The 17,500-nt window shown below is 35.9% G+C and overlaps 1 protein-coding gene across 5 annotated transcripts in view; it reads left to right on the top strand.

Annotated features, from left to right (window-relative positions):
- The window catches only part of LOC113824089 (serine/arginine repetitive matrix protein 4), a 32,479-nt gene extending 22,899 nt beyond the window's left edge, over positions 1-9,580 (top strand). Inside the window, exons 6-11 of one of the 5 annotated variants that reach the window (XM_070113522.1) lie at positions 1,329-1,381; positions 2,047-2,832; positions 2,948-3,112; positions 3,954-4,205; positions 5,241-5,284; positions 5,732-9,580. In XM_070113522.1, the coding sequence (XP_069969623.1) occupies positions 1,329-1,381; positions 2,047-2,832; positions 2,948-3,112; positions 3,954-4,205; positions 5,241-5,250 (1,266 nt within the window). In that variant the 3' untranslated portion in view covers positions 5,251-5,284; positions 5,732-9,580. Of the gene's footprint in view, positions 1-1,328; positions 1,382-2,046; positions 2,833-2,947; positions 3,113-3,926; positions 4,206-4,674 lie in introns of all 5 variants that reach the window. The other 4 variants (XM_070113521.1, XM_070113519.1, XM_070113518.1 and 1 more) reach the window with 4 other exon arrangements.
- The last annotated feature ends 7,920 nt before the right edge of the window (positions 9,581-17,500 follow it).

Genomic DNA, 17,500 nt, shown 5'->3' with positions numbered 1-17,500 from the left:
TTGGTATGCAACCCATAGTGGTGTTCCCACCTACCCGTCCCTTCCTCCTGGGGGCGCAGACAAGATGTCACACGTGCTAAATTGTTCTCTAGAATTCTTACATACTAATATTTTTATGTTGTGGCAATGGGAAAAATCTTTATTCATGATTGTCTTTAAATGTTAATGTAAATATACCATTGTGATAAATGTTTGAATTGATGCATTTAACCTGACATAGATTGACAGATAGACAGACATGATAGATGGTTATGTGTATGATATATCAAGTATATTTCACATGAAGTTAGTATGTGACAAACACTCCATCTTTAGCATCATGTCCTGTAAGATAGAATTGTATTTTCAGGATGGGGAATCCCTTTTAAGAAGAAGTAGATAGTAAATTTTTGTTAGTGTGTGTTAGAGTAAACAGGTCTAGTTCATGTTTTTTGAGGTCATTCAAGGCCTGGCAGATTAACCTCTCACTAAGTTTATTCTGATTATGAACAAGAGTATTCTGCACTGTTCAGAAAGAACCTTTAGTTTGTAATATTGAATAAGTAGATTTGCTCCTTCATGGGTTAATCATTATCACAATTATAAATAGTTCAAGTAAAAGTTTGTCATATTGTTTGGATTTAGAAATGATTTTTCCCACTTCCATACATACATATACATATACAGGTCATGTATATGTGTATGTTTTTATTTTTAGTATATATGCCTGTGAGTATTTAATCAGATACACACTCACATATATACATTTACAAGACATCTTTCAATCTGATAATCAGTAATGTAATGTATCCTGACTAAAAGAAATGACATCTTGTCTCCAAGTTGTGCTACCCATGTATTTCTAATACACTTTATGGAGTGAATTAGATGACTGTAGAATGTATGGTTATTTCTAAATAATTTTAATGAATTTTTGAGATATATTTCCTTGACTATATATTCATCAATATTTTCTTGAAATTATAAGAATTAGAAGGTATGTGTTTTATTCTGTCACTTATGATCACATGTATGGGAAAGCTGACCACTTATTACATAAGTAGCACAGCAACATCACCTTGACCTATCACAGAGACAAGCCTTGTAAACAAAACAGCTTCATGACGAGCTGTGATGCTGGAAACTTGACAATAACCTATCACTAACATTCCATCCTTAATTCCATTGCTTTTGACCCTTAGTATTGTCACCTTGTTTAATGAATGGGGACAGTCATGGCAGTTCCACTTTCCCGTCTCATAAAGATTCCCTAGTGGCTGTGTTGGATGTCAGCTTTATGCAGGTTCGTGCCTCAGGGCCCTAATTGCTGTTCTCACTACTCTTCACAGAGAAGCAGAAGTCGTGAGAAGTCTCGCAAGAAACCACACCACCGCGCAGAGAGGTGAGGTTGCTGGTTCTGCAGCGATACTACCTACGTTGATGAAGGATATTTCAGTATCTTTATTTTTTTTTATTATCTTTTAAAATTAATGCACTGACCACATTCTGTTCTATATAAATGGCTGATATTTAAGAAGCAGCATAAAAAGGGAAGTAATAGCCTACTTGATGTTCTATTTTACTGTCCAATTTACCTGATTTTGTATTTATTTGTAGTAGTATGATTTTGTTTGAACATTATTGTTTTATTTCTTCTCTAAGAAGCCATATAATTTCCAGAAGAGAGCTTTAGCTTTGTACACAAGTATTTTATTTGTTTTTTCTTTGACTATGGTTTTCTATGAAACCGATTAAGTTTAGTCTTTAGATAGTACCATTTTATTTTCTTTGTATCATTAGTTTTAAAAAGGAAATACATATTTTTCTTTCCATTTTTTTTTCTTTCTTTTTATTTTTATTTGTAATATTTCTCTAGATTTTGTACTGTTTAGTGAATAAAGATTTGATGTACTCTCTTTTTTTCCTTTTTATTTACTCCTCTAGATACACACATTTGAATTTACTTGCTTTCTAGTTATTGAAAAAAAAAGTATTTTATATGTCAGAAGTGCTGACAGATGCTGTCAAGTCCTGTAATGTGAGATGGTATTTTCTATGCTTGTTCAGCTCACCAGAGGCTCAGCGATCTCGCTCCAAGAAGCAGCACAGCTCAGACGTTGAATCATCTCCAGACCATCGTTCTGCGCGACACCAAGATGTCCAACCTTCCAACCAACAGACATCCAGAGACAGTCCTAGAGATGGAACGAGGGGGAGAGAAGGCCAGAAAGAGAAGGAATGGGATAAAAAGAAGGAGAGTGTGTGTAGCACCTCAGGTTTGTCTGAGGGTGATCAGGGTCAAGCTAGGACAAAAAGAAAAAGTAGAAGTAGAAGTAGGACCGCAAGTGGAGATCAGAAGCAAACCTCACCGAGAGGGCCAGCAGCTTTGCAAGTACCTATTGCAAGTCAGGAGCCTGAGGTCTCGGAGAAAGCTACTAAGCCAGAGGTCTATTGCAATGAGAGATCAAACAGCCGTGACTTGAGTTATTCCCCCATACAGCGTGAACCGCAGAGATATGTGATAGGCACAGACCCACAGAAGGTGAGGTCAGGGTCCCGCTCCATGAGCAAGTCGCCAAAGAGATTGAATGTTAGAGAAAGCCCTTCATGTGGGTCAATACCTTTGCCAAAAGTGGGTAGTCCAAGTAAAGTGGGATTAGGAGATAAAAGTAGCCCAAAATGGAATCAGAGTCAGGCAGTGTCTAAGGTCTTAGAAACCAATGATGTCCTGAGAAGACCAGGTGAACTGGTCAGTGTCCGGGCCATTGGATCGCAGGAGTTACCAAGACTTCCACAAAATGGACGGCACACAGGACGACCTTCTGCAAGCAAATCACCAGCACCTCACACAAGGTAGATAGATAAAAAATTTCTCTATCTTCTGTCCTGTATTGCTTAATCTGCTGATGGACAAATCCTAATCTGATTATTACAATTATTTCAAAATGGATTATCACAATACTTCCAGTGGGGTGACAGCAGCTTCACCAACCCACAGCAGGTACTCCCGAAGCTCCAGCAGAGGGAGATCATCTTCACGTAGCACTCGCAGCTCACGTTCTCCGTCTTCATCAAGGTCCCGTTCACCATCGCCACGCTCACGGTCACCTACTTCTCGCTCGAGATCCCCAAGGTAATGAAGCTTCTTACATGGCTTAGTGATATTTGTACTTAAAGGGGGCACCTGACTGAGAAAAAAAAATTATTAGGATATTACCATGGTATTTATAATAAAAGTAAGGGACACGATAAATATCAATACTAGAATAGAAAACTTGATCAGTAACCTTTTTGTTTTTCACCCCTTTTACCCTTCTAGGAAAAAAAAATTATTTAATTAATTTACTTATGTTTATGGAATATGAATTTTCATAAGAAGAAAAAAAAATCTAAGGGTAATACATACAAAACAACATAGATTCAGTCAAAAAGCCCAGGATGTGTGAATTTTCATCAAAATTAGTTAGAAAATAAAGAAGCAATGAAAGTATAAAACTTATTTTTTGAGATACAGGGGTCTAAAGTATTCACAGATTTTAAACTCCTGTTTAATGAACCTCAAATAAGGGATATCATCATATGTCTTCTATTTATATGATTATTATATTAACAGACTGAAATACTATTTATTGATATTTATATTGAACTGACTTCTCAGAATCATAGGGTTATATTCAAATGGATGGGGTTAATCCTCAGTACAAAACTAAGAAAAATATTGATTAATAGACAGGTTTTAGATTGTCAAATCTCATAAACAACTGTAGAAAGGGTATCACTCCCCCCACTTCCCCATTTTTGTCATCTCAGACTGATGCTTCCCTTAAGTGCAAAGTGAGCTGTAATCTTTGGATGATCACATTCCGTGGTTAATACATTTGCATGTTTGTGTGTATATAGAATGCATACAAAAACAGACAAAAAGTTAAGTATCCAATCCCTTGTAGGTCTCGTTCTCCACATTCCCGGTCTAGATCACACTCCCGTTCAAGATCCCGTTCCCTGAGATCACACTCAAGATCTCGGTCCTATACAAGGTCACGGTCTCGCTCGAGGTCCAGATCAAGAAGAAGTAGGTCCAGGTCTCGATCACGATCCTATGGTCACTACAGCAGATCAGCCTCGCGTTCAAGATCCAGAACGAGGACCAGGTCCCGTTCGAGGTCACTCTCTATCCCAAGGAGGAGAGGGTCCCCTTCCTTTCTTGACAAGAGAAGGATAACAAGGTGAGTAATACTTGGAATGAAGATGCCTGTACCTAAAATGCCAGAGAATTATAAGTTTGTCTCTCCCTATGTTCATCTTTAAAAGAAAATATGCTTCATACAGTACTGCACATCAGTGTTTGTATATGCATCCATTCTGTATTGTATTCTGTGTTATTTTATTTAATGTATATTTTGTAGGATTGCAAGTTGCCACATTAGTATCAGTGTATTATTTTTATGTTATATTTGATACTCTTTGTTATGCATCATTTTTAGTAATTAGTAAAGAATTCTATTTTTAATTTTTTCCACATTTAAGATAGAGCATTCTTTTCTTTAGGAATGTGAATATTATATTTATTGGTGCGTCAAATTTAAACACTTCATTCAATACTGGAAATGCTCATTATAAATGCTCTATGAGAAAGTAAAGACCCACATTTTGCTCATGTGTCAGTGATGTATTTTATTATTTTTCTTCCCCCAGGAAATTGATTAATAAATAGTAGTCGCCATGAGTGCTTCAGATTATAACAATTGTTTATGGTCCTAATGAATGAAAATATTAACTACTTGGTAAAAAATACATATAACTGCTCTTGGAAGTAAGTAGAATAAATAAAGATATGAATTGGCTTAAAGCACTTGAATATGTCATTCAGAGGAACACAGTTCAGCTGTGTTCTTCTTTTTTACACAGGAGATATTGTTTAATTACCATTAATTTCACATATCCACATAAAGATACAGAAATTACATTTGATATATTTTTTAGTTCATTATTTGTAATTGCTTTCCTTTTTGTTTCTTTTTTATTGTACTCTTATTTTGTATTGTTTTCTTCTGATAGATCAATGTTTCAACCTTTTTGTTTTTATTATAGTATTTTCTGTTTTTCCTGCATATGCAAAAAGATTATTTTGTAGCACACAAATTGCACAAATTGCACCTTATTAGCACCTTACGTTTTTATGACTATGTTTTACGTTGAACTATTTTTGCATGTTTGCTCGAGATGCAAAGTTATTATTTTATATGATTTTTATTTAACAGTATTGATTGATTGATGGTGACATGTATTATTCACTGAATACAGGGTAAGTAACATTTCGCTCTGTTTTTAATTTCATGTTACTTTTAAGTGTACTTGTCTGTGGCTCACCTCTTTTCACTTGGTCTATTGTAACAAGAAAATTAACAGCATATTCCAGAGTGATTTCTTTTAGTGTTATCTAGACCTGCATCATCATATATATTTTGTTATGTAGGCTTATTCATTTATAGACATCATAACTTGAATTTCATTGACTAACATTGGCTTGGGAAGAATGGCTTTTCTTTGCAGTTGCTTTTTCCATTTTCCTTTTTTACTTCAACTGCTACTAACGTTTGTATCAGTATTAAGAAATAGACTAAGGAAAAGAAAAAGAAAAACTTTTGCTCTTGTTTTGCACTTTGGGGTATTCACAAAAAGAATGACATGATTCTTGAAAACAAAACACTAACATCACTAACACAACTAACCTTACTAACAAACAAAACAGTGCAAGGAAGCGACCAGTGCCCTACCATCGGCCAACTCCCCCCCCTTCCCCATCTTCTTCCGAATCATCTTGGTGGTCTCGCAGCCGTAGCCGCACTCGGAGCAGATCCTGGAGCCGTACGCGTTCTCCCTCCTATAGTAGGTAATCAAGAAACAAAGCTCCTGTTACACACTCTTCAGCTGAAAAGAAAGAAGGAAGAAGTCCAAATCCGACCGCGACACAGCTAGGTTGAGAGCTTACAACATTCCCATATCAATGCAATATTAATTCTTGGTATAAGATGCATGTGTTATTTTTGTTAGCTCTTATTTGGAGGTTAGAAATTTGTCAGAAGTTATTGAGAATATTAATAACTGTTTTATAACCTTGTAAAAAGTGTATAGGAGGATATATTACAATGCTTTCACAATTATATCAATTATATCCTCATATACGATAAATGTATATAAAACTTGATATACAAAGCATTATGGCAAAGTCTGTTAACTCCTGAATACTTTATTTTACAAGAAGTAAGAGGAATCAAAATATCAAATTAATTTGGTAACGATAGAAAGTGAAATTATTAGGGTTTTGTAAAAACTGTTGTACCTACAATAGGAGAGAAAACTATAAAAATTGGGAGCCTTTGCTTTTGTCAGTGTGGTAACTTGCTTCTCATTGATGAGAAATTGCTCTGGTTAGTAACACTTTGTCCTCACCACCTTGTTTCTATACAAATTCTTGTATGGGTAAGTTTCCACAGTTGGTAGATTCGTCTTCTTAAACAAAAGCTTGTTCTCAGCATTCATTTGAGGATGTGAAAACTGAAGTGCTTGATAGATAGAATACTCATGCATTTGAGGTCTCCTTTTAGAAATGCATCAATATTTTTTAACCTTTCAATATATTAATTGCCAAAAAGTTATTACATTCCAAGCATGGTATGGATAGAAGTCCTCAAAGTTTGGGTGATAACCATTTTTTTCTAGTATGTATCATGCATAGTAACACTGTTTTTTAAGTTCTCTGCTTATGGACTCTGATGTTTGTAAAGCAGTCAAGGGAAAAAAAGTAAAAAAACAACAACAACAAAAAGGAATGTTATCGTGATACAGACAACATTTACAACAATATTTGAATTGATGTCAGATGCCTTCAGTATTTTTCACCCATGGCTTTGAATAATAGAAGAACACTTCACTCAGTTAATGTGACTGGTTAGTGTATCTTCGTACCTGGTAGTCAGCATTTTCCTACAATATGTAACTGGTCACACTGCTGATGTTCAGTACTGAATTTAAGTGAACCTTGCAGTATTCATTTACACAGAACTTTATAATTTACTGTATGTTATGATATTGAAAGGCAATTGAATAGATAATTGTTGATATATTTGTTCTAGTCATAATAGGAAATCTAGTGTAGTGCCAGACAAACTAGTCATGTATTGAAAATGCAAACTAGTCATGGAATATTGCTCAATGCAATTTGTGCTGTTGAAAAAGTTTTTTGGGCAAATTATTATTGAACTATGTAATTCATTTTTATGAATACAAAAAAAGCATTTTTGAAAATATGACAAGCTAAATATTTGTTGTTTATTGATAATGCTTCTGTTGAATAAGTGGTAACTAGTACAGAATCCTGTTCAACTACAAATACTTATCCAAGAATACTCAGCAAATAACTTGGTGCAATATTTGTATAGCATTAGGTATTGAGATTTAATAGATTATGTATGATAAATTATTTATGAGATTCTGCCATGTGATGTTAGAACTCATGTCTTATTACAATGGCCCTAATACTTCTGATAGGAACTAAAACCAAAGCATATTTGTACTTAATTATTTATCTGCTTGTGATTTACTTCTTATTTATTAATGTTTCCTTTGTAACTTCTGTTGCTTTCCTCTTATTTATGATCTAGTCTAAGGTATATTTAATTAATTTAGTACTCTGTTTAACTCTTATGTACTTAAATATGAATATTCCAAACAGTATGCATACCACAATAGCTGTTTACAACTGATGAGTTGAGAACTTTTGTTACTTTTGTATATTTTAGGAACATGTCCAACAGAGGAAAGTTAATGGTACCAATGCACACTCATATGATTAATGCAAACAATTGTGATTTTAATTTTGTATTTTACCTTATTATCAAAATTAAATTCTACAGTTGGACATTTTCCTGTATATGATGTTTAGATTGTGTACAAAAACTATATTTTCCATTTTCTGGTCAATTAACAGTTTGATATGTAATATATGTATATTTTGTGGTCACAGTGTAATTTAACTGTCTAGTCATCTACTTAAAACAACAGTGACTGTGAATTGTCTGTTGCAATCTATTTATTATGATTATCTATAGAGAACATTATATTTGTTTTTACTGCAGTACCAAATGTGAATAAGCCTTTCCAAATTTTATAAGGAGTAAGTGCTTTTACTGCTGTTCACCTTCTAAGTTTTGGATGTACCTGCACACTTCAAAAGCCGAAGTCCTCCCCAACCTGTTCACTTGTTCTGTGTTGCTCTATTATACATGATCTAAAGCCTTGTATGACTTCATTACATCTCCTGGGGCTGCATCAAATCACTAAGAATTCTTTTATGTATAAGCAAAAGGCTATAAAGAAAATAAACCAAATATGTTCACTCTTAATTGAAGCTCATAATCAAGGACGCATGGCTGGCTGTAGGTATTAACTATTGTAAAGTGCTTGAAACTCCCCAGTGTTCTTTTACAGGTGCAATACAAATGGCATGTTACTTAAATTATTTTAATAAATGGCTTTTGCTTAATTGTACAAACATGAGGAGAATTTTTTGTGCAAGTGCAGTGATAGTGCAACTTAACTAAAGCCTACCATTTTTAGTGGTTCTACAGGACAATAATTGTTTTATGTTAGTGAATATTTGTAATATACAAGAGCAGTTTTAAAATTCATGACCTTACAAAGTGTCTTTTTCCTTCAACTTTTTACTGGTATCATATCCAGCATCATTGATATTTACATAGAACGTGTACAAAAATCGAGATTTTCTCAGACAGTGCAACTTTTAAAATTATTTTTACAAGGTAGCATCAGTTAAATTATAATGAGAAGAGCAATTCTGCCAAACATGTTTATATTTTCAAGTTTAATAAGGTTTCAATACATCTGTACATTTTATTGGTTATGAAAAGCCTTAGAGGCCTAGAATTATTAACAATTATCTGGAACAAATCATTTTGTATTGAAAGCTACTTAGAAATACTTAAATATTTTTACTATTGCTCTTTTCTAATGCAGCAAAGTATTAGCTAGTCATTCCTGTTGATTTCTATTCGTTATGATCCTTTTATTGTTGATAACTTTGCTTTGCATTTATATTCACCAAAAACGATGAAAGAAGAAAAGAACCATTGCTAATATTCTAGTCACTGTTTTTTCTTCGTATGCACTTTGCACATTGGTCATCAATACTCTAGTCTGATTTACAATTAATTTAAATGTCTTCTATTGAGGCATAATTGCCTCAGTAACCAAAAGGCAAATTAGCCTTTTAATCTTTCTTCTATAGGTGCAATAATTCCAAAACAATCAACTTTTTACCATCATTACAAAAAAGAAGCTCTTGGGTGATTTTTTTTTTCTAAGCATTTTATTCCCCCGAGGGACCTGGGTCTTGGGTCTCTCTGCAGGCACCTTTGTCTCCTCCCTGCCACATTTGGAATGTTTGTGGTGTCATATGCAACTCTTGAGCTGTCCTCCAAAGGTCAGCTCATTGGGCATGTTTGGCCAGTATGGTGTACCCCTCATGTAGAACTGTGTGATTTCAATAGCAAATAGACAATTACACTGAACAGTTTAAAAAGTGGTTTTCATTGAAGTCCTTACTTAGAAATTCCTCTCGAATGTCTGAATAACTCCAGGAGTCATTTTTTCTATAAGATGATGTTAATGCTATTATTTTACATTGATACTCTCAAAGAATATGTACCATGTCATATGTTTAGTTTAGCCATCTGTATATGAATGAATATTGAATAGATTTCAAGAAGTAAACAATGATCTAGAAAGACAAATTATACTTAACAAAATGAATTTGACATAGGTCTTCATACAATATGCAGAGATAACATCTAAAATTAATACACAAGGTTAGGCCTATATAACACATGCATAGATAACATGTAAAATCAATATCCAAGTTTAGGCCCATATACTATGTATGAATAACATCTGAAATCAATACCAAAGTTTGTTTATGACTGCAAAGAAACTCTTAAAAACTCTCAATCCCTAGCCTCACATTCAAAAAGTTATGCAACCGAAAGATTAAAATGTTATTGGTTATCAAAACTCACATCCACTTCCGTTGTTTCCCAAAAAAGATATTAAAACAAAGTTAGATTCTGAAATATACAATGAGACTTGTTACTACAAGTAAACACATTTTTATTAGAAATATATTGTTTTCATTACAAACATTCAGACGAATTCAGTGTAATCATAACATCAACAAGTTTGACAATAAATATATTCATTATCTGCACTAGTAATGCTTTGAAACTAAAGAGTAGAATAAGGTTAAAAGCAACAAGCATGAGAGTGCATCGACTACAAAAATATTCACTAAGCCAGTGACAGTGGTTGTTTATATTGACAAGAGGTTGCAAATTCATTCAATATAGTAATAAACATTTTCTATGATAATGGTCAACAATGACCTATAGATAGTTAAATACTGTATGACCTAGAAAAAGAATGAAAGCAGACCAAAAGTACACAAACTCAAAACATATACGCCAAAGTATCCTCACATATATGAATATGGTTCCAGCATATGTGCATACCTTTGTTGCTGTGGGTGGGGGGTATAAGAGACAGACTAAGATCCAGTGTTGGGGACCTCCCCTCAGCCCTTTGCACGGTTATTTCTTCTTCCCATTCCTTTTCATTCTCTTTTCCAATCCCTTCTCCACTTTCGGAAATGTGGAAGCGGTATTGACAGGATAAAAGGCCAGCATTGGGTCAGTCCAGAAAAGCCTCAGGGAGCCATGGGCACTGTATTCCTGTTTTGTTTTCTATCCCATACCCCTTAAGGGGACCCCAAGGGGGGGGGGTGAACCGTTTCTCTTTCCCAAATACTCTATGCTTACGTCAATAAGGGTTTAAACCTTTATTGAAGGCATTGAGGCTTGCCTCTATCAACTAGCCCGTTACATGACCTGACCCCTGGCTCTACTTTGATCACAACCTGGAATACTGCTACTACTTCCCCCTCCTCGATACCTACCTTAAGCTTAATCCATTCTAAAGCACTCATCCAAGTCATTGCCCAACCTTTAGAAAATTCAATTTTCTCCCAACATCCTCTATTGTGTCCTTATCCTCCACAGTCTTCTTAATATCAATTCCCTCCCATATCACTACTCTGCATACCTATTGTCCACCTCCCCATAGTACTAATCTCATTCTAAACCGCCCCTCTTCCTCCCGTCCTCATCCTTCAACTACTTCCACCACAACAAATCTTTTAAATACTCTCAGTTCGGCTAAGCGGATTTTTGAGATTCCGCGACAGTTTCTTACTCTTGACTATTAGGGGTGTCGTTTCAGCTCGCTCTTGGGGTTAAATTAGCGAAAAATGTGAGCTATTCTAGGGGCATTTTCAGCTATAGCCACACCTATGCAGTATATTTGATGTGGTTCTTGGAAGAGGCAAGCCGGACTAAGTTTCCTTCCGCAGCCGTTCCGATCGTCCACACTGTCACCGTTACATCTGTTCCTAACTCATGGATAAGCTAACCTGACTAACCTCACCGGCAAACCTATTTCTGTCAAACCTCCCTAAATACTTGTACCAGAACTGTCTCCATCTCCCCGGCCGATTGCCCTGTCTACGGGCAGAACTGATTGGATTGTGGAAACCCGTTTCCCTGCCTCGTTGATTATGATGCAGTACAGCTCTACGCAATTCCTCCCCAATATTGCCAAGAACATTTTCTGTAGACATGATCTCCCCTTGAGGTCTACCTTAGTGAAGAGTCCAGCCCTGCACCCCACCCCTCTGCTCCATCTACACCAACCCCCTTCCTTCCCAATTATCCCTTCCGCTCTTTCCTGGAAAAACAGACTCCCTTTTGCCAGAACAGTGCCCTTCCCGGACCGCCCCCCCACCCACCCAAAAACACACACACACACCTGACAGTCTTCCAGAAACATTCCCCTAATCCTTTGTCTCATTCCCCGAATTCTTACCTCTCCTCCGAGAACCATTTTTACCCTCATTACTCGTTGACGGTTTCACAATAGCTCTTCTACACCGAACTATTCGCGATTTCTGTTCTGACAGACCTGTATCTTCCAGTTAATCTAATCGTCCTTAACCCACCACTCCCTTTTCCCCTTTTATTAATCGCTGTCTTACTCCCATTTACTCACTGTCCTTGCCTCTTTCAATACCATACTATACTAAAGTGCTCTACGACTCTTGACGTAACGCATTTTAATCATTAACTTCTTAACCCTCCCCCTTATTCGTTTCGCTATTATACCTACCCACAGCGCTAAATGACCTTTGACGTTTTAAGCAATAACCGTCAGCCATATATGCATACTGGCAAAAACTATCAAGGCTCGGAACAGTCCTCTAGATCGATGGTTTTCGAGGGAGGTAACAGCGGACTCACAAGGTAAAGAAAACTCAGAAAAAAACAGCATCTGAAGAATGAGTTGGTCTTGATTTACCACATTTTCTTTGTATATCGTAGCTGCTAATCATAAGCATAATCTATATCTTTTATGCGAGTTTCCATTCATTTTCCAGTAAACGAGCTTTTGATATATGCAAAAATGAACAAATTTTATCCTATAATCAACTGTTTCTCTGAAGTTGGATACATAGCACTGAAATCACCCACAGCTAGTGTTAAATCCAAAATAAACATTTAGGCAACAATTTCAGATCAAAACAAAAAAGTTTCTATCCCTTAGACCATGTAGGATATTCATTAATTTCAGCCGGCGTGCATTTTTTGTAATAAAAAGAGACTTAAATGTCTGAGTGAAATCCTCTATTTTTGACAACATAATGGACATCATTACGCTATGTAATCCCTTAACTTTACGCTACAACCTAACAGTATCCTTCCTATATCTCGATTCTTTTATCTTATTTTATTATCAGTTATTACTATCATTTTATACATCCAGTCTTCTTGCTTCCTTCTTAACATCTTTATTTTGACAACACATTCTTTAAAACTCACTCGATATTCCAAGTGTCGTGGCATGGGGGTAGCCGCAACCCCGGAGTATGGTAGCGTGGGCAAGGTCTATAAAAGTACTTATATACAAGGTCTATATAAGTACTTATATAGACCTTGAGCGTGGGGGCGCAAGCGGTATTCGGAAGCGCCAGGGGCTCGGGAGATCAAGGCTGCAATATGGTAAATAGCAAATATCCACACATCGAGATGGCTTGAGGAAAAGGCACAAACATAGCAACTTCATAAAAATAGATTTATTACATTAAAAAATACTCAAATAAGGGAAAAAGTATTATATAAAGCATTAAAAGAATTAAAGAGTAAAATAGAAGCCAAACAATAACACGAATATAAGAAAATATGAATAAAATATAACCCAAAAGGCTCCAAAGAGAGGTGTAGCTGCTGCGAACGCCGGCTGGAGACTGCGCAGTGGCTCGGCGGTCTCCGCGTTCACCACCTTGCCCAGGCAAACGGCTAACTACCTAACAACCTGTCAACCAGTGGCTCACTCGTTCTGTCTCTCTTCATCTTTTCTATTTGTGATTTATCTTTGCTGTGATGTTTCATGTATGGCATTAAAGGATATAGAACAGCGACACTCCATTATGGCCCGACAACACAGCCAGGAAAGGGCAAGCGAGACCTGGGAAAATGGGGAGGAGCCATGCTCCGCGGTGAAGGTATCACCACACATATACAACACTTTCGTTCATTTTCCTTTAACGATGCTTCTATTAATTATATACTCGGTAGTAACCGTCTCTATATATCTACAATTTCCCGCTTTTCCATCCCTACTCAGCGTTTCTTTTACTTTTTTGTTTCTCAGTTTTCTCCTTGTTTTCCGTATCACAGTCTCCCTTTCTCTCGCTTTCCGTAGACCTCCTCCAAGAAGTTTTTATTAGCGGACTGTCCTAACATATCGACATACAAAGTATAGGGAAGAAAAATGCGTGAAAACCACACACACACACACACAAAAAAAAAAAACGCTTAAAATCGGCTAATGAAACTACGGACGCATCCGCCGTCTTTGAGTCAACAGACTGACTCTCTCATATTAACTTGATGTTGCAGTAAACCATTTTTATATAAAGCGCAAGCACAATCAGCTTTGTATCCGTCAGCGTAACACGTACACATCGCCTATAGCTTCAAGGTATTCCTTTGCCGTCGCTAACGCAGTTTGTTACAAAACGCACTTAGGTACAGTTTTTTTTTTTACGGTAAACTTGTAAAGTGCACAATCAGTGATGATTTTTTTTCCATGGGGGAATGGATCGACCTTTTGGTATTTTACTGATGGGGACGTTAAGTTTTGTAATATTCATATAGATTTTGTGTATTAGAAAACGCTCGTGTGTCTGATTAGCCTCGTCTGCTTGCGTGATTTTATGTTCCAGCTGTTTTTGGAAATATGTGAGATACAAGGGTTCCCTAAAAACTTTGGTCCTAAATAAAATGCAAATATATATTATTCTATCAAATATTGATGGAAAGATTAGTTCTGATTTCATGTTCACTATCCTTGCTGTTCTCGGTGCGCCGAGGATAATCCTAATAACTTCATTTTGTACTATCTCCAAACTATTTATTTCTGAGTCCTTATACTGCAATAAGTGCAGTGCATAGTAGTCTACAACTCTTATAAATGCCACGTAAAACAATCTAGCGAGCTTAACATTAATGCCATGTCACTTTCCGACAAGGACTTTCAGCGGTTTCAATCTCTCCCAGAGTCTCTTCTTCAGAGAAGTGATCAGGTCTGCATCATTTACGTTCATCCCGAGATATTAATACTTATGACACATGTCAAGCTCCTGGTTTCCTATGTAAAATGTGGGTTGGGGTACAATACCCGGGTTGAGAGCCATTGTTTTCTCAGCAGAGATGACTAATCCACACTCATGAGCCCTTGATGTGAGTTCGAGAATTCTTTGCATTCTTTCATATGATGCTCTGACACATGTCCCCATTTGTGCAAAATTGGACCAGCTGTCACTTTTACCTGATAATACATATTGCCGTTATGTGGAATGTGCTTAATGCACATATGCACAGGGTAGTCTATTTTAGTGGTGGGTATCCTAATTTCTAATCAATATTACACCCAAACAAAAAAGATTACCTCTCCAGTTTTTCATATGTTGTTGGGTGGAACATGTTAGGCTACAGTTTCCATTGAAAATTATGGCAAAGTCAACTGTCCCATATTGGTCAAAAGGTTATGGAAACTAAAATCACTCAAAAGATAATACAAATGTCATGTTATTCCCTATGATTTTCCCTTTACAAATATATTTCATTTTAGAAAATCGGACCAGTAGTTATAGAATTATAGGAATTTGAAATTTGGCGGTCACGCCCATTTTCGCGAGTGTAAAAAATGGCGATTTCTCGAGTACCGTCTGTCCGAGTGAGCTAAAATTTGGGAATTTGGTTTTCTGGCTAGGAATTACACGAATATGCATTCTCATCAAATTTGGAAGGGTTGAGGTCTAAAATGTTTTATGTGTGAACTGACAAGGAATGACCCAAAGGAAAAAGAGGAAGAGGAGGGGGAGTAGGAAGATGAAGATGATGATGATGATGAAGATGAAGAAGAAAAGGGGGAGGGGGACGAAAAAGAAGGGTAAGAATAATACTAAGAGGATTGATATTGACATGGCAGTCCCATCCTTTCTTTCTTTCTTCCATTTCTCTCTCTCTCTCTCTCTTTCCCCTCCCTCTCTCTCTATCCCCTCCCTCTTTCACTCTCCTTCTCCCTTTCTCCCCCCTTCCCTCTCATATACATATACTGTATTTGACTGAAAAAGTTCCCCTGGTGCTACATGCAGTGAAGATCATAAAGGAGATTTTTTTCTATAATTTATTTACTTCATAAAAAAAGACTGGCTTTAATATTAACAACAATATGAAAAAATTAAGCTAATAACATAAAAGATACACTACAACCACAAATGTTTTAAACAAGTATATCAAGAAAGTATAGAAAAATAGTGTCATCACATTGTTTGAAATGAAATTACTCTAATCCTTCTTTCAAGTCAGTGAGATTCAGCATGTCAAGATTTCCTCTTCTTGCTTGTCCCTCTCTTTGAAGATTTTGTCTTTTTTCTGCGTTTACGTCCTCTTTTATTCGCCCCTGAGCCAACAGCCCCAGGAACTAGAGGCTTTTGTATTCTCTTGTTGAACTGGTTATGGTAATCGATGAGGGAATCAGTCTGTTCGCTAATTGGGACAAAATTCCTGCTCGGTGATGTTGGAATCTCATATTCTTCTTCTGATTCTGGAAATATCAAAGTGCTATTTTGAAAACTTGGTGTTGTAGGGTGTTCTTGTAAAGTACTGTTATCAGTTTAACCATCACAGAACAAGAAAAATAAACAAGAAAATATGTACAGGAGACTAATTTTGGCTATCATTTTCTTAGCCATTTAGGATATCTTTGAATTTCTTATTTATTATTACTTGTTTTAATATTTCCACATTCCAGTGAACTTTGCTTACAGAAAATCTGATTACATTAAATTTCTCTAATCAATAGATTCTTGAGATATTCTGAGAAATAACTCCAACAACAAAGTTAAAACAAATAAGCAAAGTTACATACAAACCTTCAGAGCTGCTTGAAACAGACGAATTAAGTTGGAGTTGAAGATCAACTTTCTTTTTTGTATTTACACTACAACCTTTGGGCGAGCCTGAAAATAATCAAATAGCATTTTCAGGATTGCTTGCTTATATATTCAAAATGCAGAAGGAAAACAGTGATCCTTACGATGTAGACTGAAGGGAAATTGCTTGTTATTTAGGAGGTGCATACTCATTTAGACAATAAATGCCAGTGCAGCTTTCGTGTGCAAAATGGAGATTCACTATGATGTGGAGAGAGTTTCAAAAAGGCTGAGGCTTAATTGGAAAAGAAAAGAGCAGTCCCCTGACTGAAGGGTACTTTTCTTTCCCAAAGTTTGACACAGAGTACATTTAATCTGAAAATTGAAACATTTTTTCTCTCAGTTCCATTCACTGCACATGATCTACATTATCTACTAAGCCTTTTTTCCCTTTGCTAATAATAATAATAATAAAAAAATTCCACTGATGTATTACCAAATCTTGGAAATGTTGGGATAACTGTAAAAGAGCTTGATATCATATTACCTCTTATATTTGTGACAAAATCAGTAGTGGCTCTGATTTATCAATACTCCATTTGATTTAAGGGAATATATATTGTTTGGTATGAAAAAACAACAAAATTGTAACTGAGGAATAGATTCACTCTGTGACTTCTTATTTGCACCAATCACACTCTTTTGAAATTCACATATTCATTTATTTTATTTTCATTATTTGCAGTATATTCCCGCAAAGTTCACACGATGGAGATCACAAAAGTTTCTATACAAAATAAAAGAAAAATGTATGGTAACCTGTTAAGTCTTTATTCAGATACGTAACACATGAAATGCTGTAGTTAATCAGGATCTATGAGCAACAGTATAAATGCACAC

Source organism: Penaeus vannamei, chromosome 34 (assembly GCF_042767895.1).
Source record: "Penaeus vannamei isolate JL-2024 chromosome 34, ASM4276789v1, whole genome shotgun sequence".
Lineage (NCBI taxonomy): Eukaryota > Metazoa > Arthropoda > Malacostraca > Decapoda > Penaeidae > Penaeus > Penaeus vannamei.
The sequence above is the reverse complement of the archived record's forward strand: the minus strand, read 5'-3'. Positions and strand labels throughout refer to the sequence as shown.